Here is a 6000-nt window from a genome sequence, read left to right on the forward strand (position 1 = left end):
ATAACTCAAACCCTCCATTTCTGACAATATCCTGGTTAAATTTTTTCGGAACCCTGTCCAGCTTAATATCTTTTTTATAACTGCAGCCAGAACTGGACACAGTATTCCAGAAGAGACCTCATCAACGTCCTGTACAACCTCAACATGACATCCCAATTCCTAGACTCAAGAGGTCTGAGCAATGAAGGCAAGGGTGCTAAACACTTCGCAACCACTATCTACGTGGGATGCAAACTTCAAAGAATTATGTACCCGACCCCGAGATCCCTCTGTTCTACAACATCACCCAAAGTGACATTTTAATTGTATAAGTCCTGTCCTTGTTTGTTTTACCAAATGCAATACCTTGCATTTATCCAAATTAAACTCCATCTGCCACTCTCCAGCCCAGTGTCCCAATTGATCAAGATCTCTTTGTTCACTGTGTGCAGTTCTGGTCGCCTCACTTTAGGAAAGATGTGGAAGCTTTGGAGAGGGTGCAGAGGAGATTTACCAGGATGTTGCCTGGAATGGAGAATAGGTCATACGAGGATAGGTTGAGAGTGCTAGGCCTTTTCTCATTGGAATGGCGAAGGATGAGGGGTGACTTGATAGAGGTTTATAAGATGATCAGAGGAATAGATAGAGTAGACAGTCAGAAACTTTTTCCCCGGGTACAACAGAGTGTTACAAGGGGACACAAATTTAAGGTGAAGGGTGGAAGGTATGGGGGGATGTCAGGGGTAGGTTCTTTACCCAGAGAGTGGTGGGGGCATGGAATGCGCTGTCTGTGGGAGTGGCAGAGTCAGAATCATTGGTGACCTTTAAGCGGTAATTGGATAGGTACATGATAGGTGCTTAAGCTAGGACAAATGTTCGGCACAACATCATGGGCCGAAGGGCCTGTTCTGTGCTGTATTGTTCTATGCTCTATGTTCTATAACCTCCTTCACCATCCACTATACCACCAACTTCAGTGTTATCTGCAAACTTACTAACCATGTCTTCTATATCCTCACCTAAATCATTTATAAAAATGACAAACAAAAGTGGACCCATCACTGATCCCTGTGGAACACCGCTATAACAGGTCTCCAATCCGAAAAACATCCCTTTACCATCACTCGGTCTCTGGTCGTTAAGCCAATTTTGCAGCCAATTGTCAAGCTCACCCTGAATCCCATGTGATCTAACTTTACTGATTAGTCTGCCACGTGGAACTTTGTCAAAGGCTTTACTAAAGTCCGAGTAAACAATGTCTATCACTCTGCCCTCAATCTTCTTGGTTAGTTCCTCAAAAAATGCAATCAAGTTTGAGAGACACAATTTCCCTCCCACAAAACCATCACTAATCATTCCTTGCCTCTCCAAAAGCCTATAAATCCTATTGTTTAGGATCCTCTCCAACAACCTACCCACTAAAGTCAGACTCACCAGTCTGTAGTTCCCAGGTTTCTGCTTATAGCCATTCTTAAACAATGGCACAACATTAGCCACTCTCCTGTCATTCAGCACTTCACCTGTATTTATAGATGACACAAATATTTTTGCAATGGGCCCCGCAATTTCCTCCCTAACTTACCACAATATGCTGGGAGACACTAGATCAGGTTCTAGAGATTTATCCACTTTTGTATTTTCTAAGACCTCCTGCACTTCCTCTTCTACAAATTTTCTCAAAACTCGCTAACTCCCACTTCTGCAATGTTTTCAAAACAGCAAGATTTATTTCCGAGTCCTCTAGCCTCCATACCTTCCTCCACAGTAAAAACTGGTCTAAAACTAATCCTAAGAATTAAATCTAAATCTTTCTTAAAAATGTTTAATGTTTTGATCTGAACAGTTTCCTGTGGCAGACAACTCCACGGGCTCCCCACTCTCTCCGTGAAGAACTTTCTCCTCAAGGAAAGCTCTTCCTGAATGTTCAATAGCTTTACTATTGCAATCATTGATTGTCGTAAGCTGAAAACTTTTAAAAAGCCACCCACGGCCCTGGAACATTTATACTGACTTAAAGAATTTAAACAATTATCCTACGCTGAATTCCATTAACTATGAGCCTGCAATGGTGATGCAAGATCTCTGATCAGCATTCCAAAGTCTTTTTCTGCATCTCTATAATCAATAATCTCTGTTCCAAGGGACCCATGTTTCCCATTTTGAGACCAGCGAGACTGTCCAGCTGAGAGCTGTCAGAGAAGTGGCACTACCTCCTATTCAGTGCCGTACATTCTTCTGGTGGGGTGTTAAAGCCTGTCTCACCATTCCCAAGCACTGGGAGTAGTAGAAAGGGAGGACTGCAGATGCTGGAGATCAGAGTCGAGAGTGTGGTGCTGGAAAAGCACAGCCGGTCAGGCAGCATCCAAGGAGCAAGAGAGTCAATGTTTCGGGTATAAGCCCTTCATCAGGAATGCAGTCCTCACATTCTCAAACATCTCAAGATGTGATCAAAAATTCAGCTCACATTATCAGGGCTCCTGCCAGTGATTCTCCTTCAAGCAACTTGACCAAAAATACAAGTTAATCAATTGTTCACATCCTTGCCATTGATAGGAAACGGCTCGGAGCAAAACACTGCTTCACCCATCTGCATAACAGTCACAAATGATACTCAAATGTGTGTTTTTGTGAAACACTAACCCGAACCAAGTGCTAGATGTACACAAATAAAAACAACATCCTGGGGATGCTGGTGATCTGAAATTGATGAAGAAACTCGGCAAGTCTGGCAGCATCTGTGAAGACCAAAACAGTTAACATTTTGAGTCTGTTATGACTCTTCTTCCGAACTGAAAAACTCAAAACAGCAACACCATTTATCCACCCGCTGACGCTGCCAGACTTGCTGAGTTTCTCCAGCTTTTTGTTTTTAATTCTCTCTTCACAAGTCTGAAGACCAAATGGACCAAGGCAAATGTTGAGCCAAAACACGGAGGATTTTCAAGAAAAAGAGGAGGTTGAGGTTTATAGAGGCTCATAAAATCATGAGGGGCATAGATAAGGTGAAAAGCAAAAATCTTTTGCCTAGGGTTGGGAAGTTCAAAACTAAAGGGCATAATTTTAAGGTGGGAGGCGAAAGATTTAAAAGGAACCTGAGGGACCACCTTTTCTGGCTCATATATGTAATGAACTGCCAGAGGAAGTGGTAAATGCAGATACAGTAATAACATTTAAAAGACATTTGGACAGGGACATCAATAGGAAAGGTTTGGAGGGATAAAGAGCTGAAAATGTGTTGCTGGTTAAAGCACAGCAGGTCAGGCAGCATCCAAGGAACAGGAAATTCGATGTTTCGGGCCAGAGCCCTTCATCAGGAATCAGGCTCTGGCCCGAAACGTCGAATTTCCTGTTCCTTGGATGCTGCCTGACCTGCTGTGCTTTAACCAGCAACACATTTTCAGCGCTGATCTCCAGCATCTGCAAACCTCACTTTTTACTTGGAGGGATAAAGACCAAAATTGGAAAAAATGGGACAAGTTTAGTTTGAGAACATGGTTGGCATGGACAAGTTGGGTTTGAGTGTTTGTTTCTGTGCTGTGTGAGTATGAGCCTATTCTATGGGAAAAGAAATGGCTTAGAATGTGAAATTACAAACATACAAATTGCATATTAAATATCGATTGGTTATAATACAGCTGCAATGAGAAATTTCAGAATGAATTCTGAATAATTTTGAGCAAAACAGCTAGTGCTTTAATAAATAATATTTAGGAACTTCATGAAGTTGTATTGGAATCTCTACTTTTGCCCACAGTGCTGGTGAAATTACTCTGTAACCTTCAGTACATTCCTGAATGTTGTGGTTTTCTCTGTCACTCTACTAAAGGAGGGTGGGTTTCGACAACTTCAAAGCAGCCAGCCTTGGCCATTCTGTTTAAAGGATTACTGTCTCTCAGCAATACAGCTCCTCAAGGATGAGCTGCAGGTAAAACAAACGGAAAAAGAGGAAATGTAGCAGGTATCACCCACTCAAATGGTAACACTATTTGCAAAAGATCTTGAACATAGACTTTCAAACCATTAGGTTATTGTTCACTTGTCAGGGCGTAACTGCAATGTCTCGAAGGCTGGTCAAACAAAACACATTGATGGCACCACTATCAGTTGCAACTCTTCAAGCCCAGCCTTCAAATCCAATCCAGAAACAAAGAATACTTATTTACTGAGAACAAACCAATGAGCTCCCTCATTATGTGGTCAAGGTGACTCAGAGAGAAAGTCATCAAGAACCGTCAATGGACCACATGGCCTGATCTATGCTGGAAGATTCAAGCTTGCAAGATCCCCTTCATTCACTGAATTCCTACTGTTTGGAAACATGTCATGCGGCCCATTGAGACCACACCGATCCTCCAAAGAGCATCCCACCCAGATCCACCCCCTATCTTTCCCATGACTGATCCACCCAGCCTACACATCCCTCAACACTATGGGCAATTTGCCATGGCCAATCCACCCGAACCAGCACAGCTTTGGACAGTGGGAGGAAACTGAAGCACCTGGAGGAAATCCACACAGACACAGGGAGAATGTGCAAACTCCACACAAACAGTCACCCAAGGGACTCTACTACATCTTTGAGACTTTCAACCATTCCCTGTCCTCTGCAGTCTGTGGGGAGGTAGACTTTAGTGTACTTCTTTTGAATGACAATGGAGCCTTTGGTGACATTACATTGCAGACCCCAGACAAAAACCACAGCCCTCAGAGATTTAAACAGATATACCAGGAACTAGAAATTTAAACAAATTCACTTAAAATAATCCATTACTTTCTAATAATTTTCAAACGTTCAAATAATCGTCCTAAGAATGTTACAAATGTTGAATGGTGAGTTCCTGAATTGCACACCAATTATACTAATGTTTGGTGAGGTACCAGCCGAAACTACATCAAATCCTGGCATTAAGGCCCCCAGGTGAAGAGGGCTGTGACAGGTTTCCACCTCCTCCCTCCTCCGGTCTCCCGGCCTGTTATTTACCTGTACACCTTCCCACTGCCGACCAGGGCCGGGGATGAAGACAGACTCCTGGACTTGGCTCTCCCTCGGAGCTGGGATTCCCCAGAGAACTCCTCACAGCAGGAACAGCAACAGCCCAGCTCTTGCTCCGTATCCAGGGGCTCCGGCCCGAAAGACATTTCCTGGGTGCAGTCCATCGTTGGCTTTTTTCAGGAACTCATTTGAAAGAAAACTCCACAATGATATTGCCTGTTAATAAGAAAGATAGAGAATGGGGGAATATATATTTTGAAATAAAAGATGGAACATACACACACGTACATATATCTCCAAAGCACCCGGTCTAAAGCCAATGTAAGTAATAGTTGTCACTGACATTGTTGGATACATTTGGTGACCAATAGAGATGCGGGAACTCCCAAGTTGTTACTTACTGAAACTTACACGGTTACAATGTATCTATTCCATTGGCAGCTCCGCGCATGCGCCAGCGGCTCCGCCCGATCAACTCCGACTCCCCTAAAGCGGCGCCGCCTACTCCGGGCCGGCGCATCTGTTCGTTAAAGCGGAGCCCGAGCGCCGCCGTCCCGTTAGGCCGGTACCGAGCAGGCTGGCTCCGCACCACCTTCCCCACATGCGCACTGTCACCCTACCGTAATACCGCCCATACAGGCGCAGCTCATTTCTCGGACTGAATTCACAGGAGATCGCTCCAGCCGTGTCTGAAAGCTGAGTCAATGTTTCGAGTCTTCTTCCGAACAACCCCTTCCCCCGCAGCTTTCACCCACCCTCCTGAAAAATGAACAAGGCGCTTTCCTTCCCCGGCCCCCAACCTATTCCCCAGTTTCCAATGCAGCATTTAGAGCAGGGTTAATGTAGGGTCAGTTAGCTGGTTTGTGTTGCAGAGTGATAGCAATATCATGGGTTTTTGGTTTGTGTTGCAGAGTGATAGCAATATCATGGGTTTAATTTCTCCACTATGAAGGGATTACCGTGTTAGACTCGTTCCTGATGTGGAGCTGCCAGTGTTGGGAGCGGGTTGGACAAAATCAGCGGTCCCT

The 6000-nt window shown here is 44.2% G+C and overlaps 1 protein-coding gene across 3 annotated transcripts in view; it reads right to left on the reverse strand.

The window, feature by feature from the left end:
- LOC132833590 (NAD kinase-like) overlaps positions 1-5560 on the reverse strand; it is a 97754-nt gene extending 92194 nt beyond the window's left edge. The window contains exons 1-2 of one of the 3 annotated variants that reach the window (XM_060851958.1): positions 5384-5560; positions 4961-5188 (exon numbers count right to left, since the gene is read on the reverse strand). In XM_060851958.1, coding sequence (XP_060707941.1) covers positions 4961-5136 — 176 coding nt within the window. In that variant the 5' untranslated portion in view covers positions 5137-5188; positions 5384-5560. The other 2 variants (XM_060851960.1, XM_060851961.1) reach the window with 2 other exon arrangements.
- Positions 5561-6000: the final 440 nt, after the last annotated feature.

Source organism: Hemiscyllium ocellatum, chromosome 37 (genome assembly GCF_020745735.1).
Source record: "Hemiscyllium ocellatum isolate sHemOce1 chromosome 37, sHemOce1.pat.X.cur, whole genome shotgun sequence".
Lineage (NCBI taxonomy): Eukaryota > Metazoa > Chordata > Chondrichthyes > Orectolobiformes > Hemiscylliidae > Hemiscyllium > Hemiscyllium ocellatum.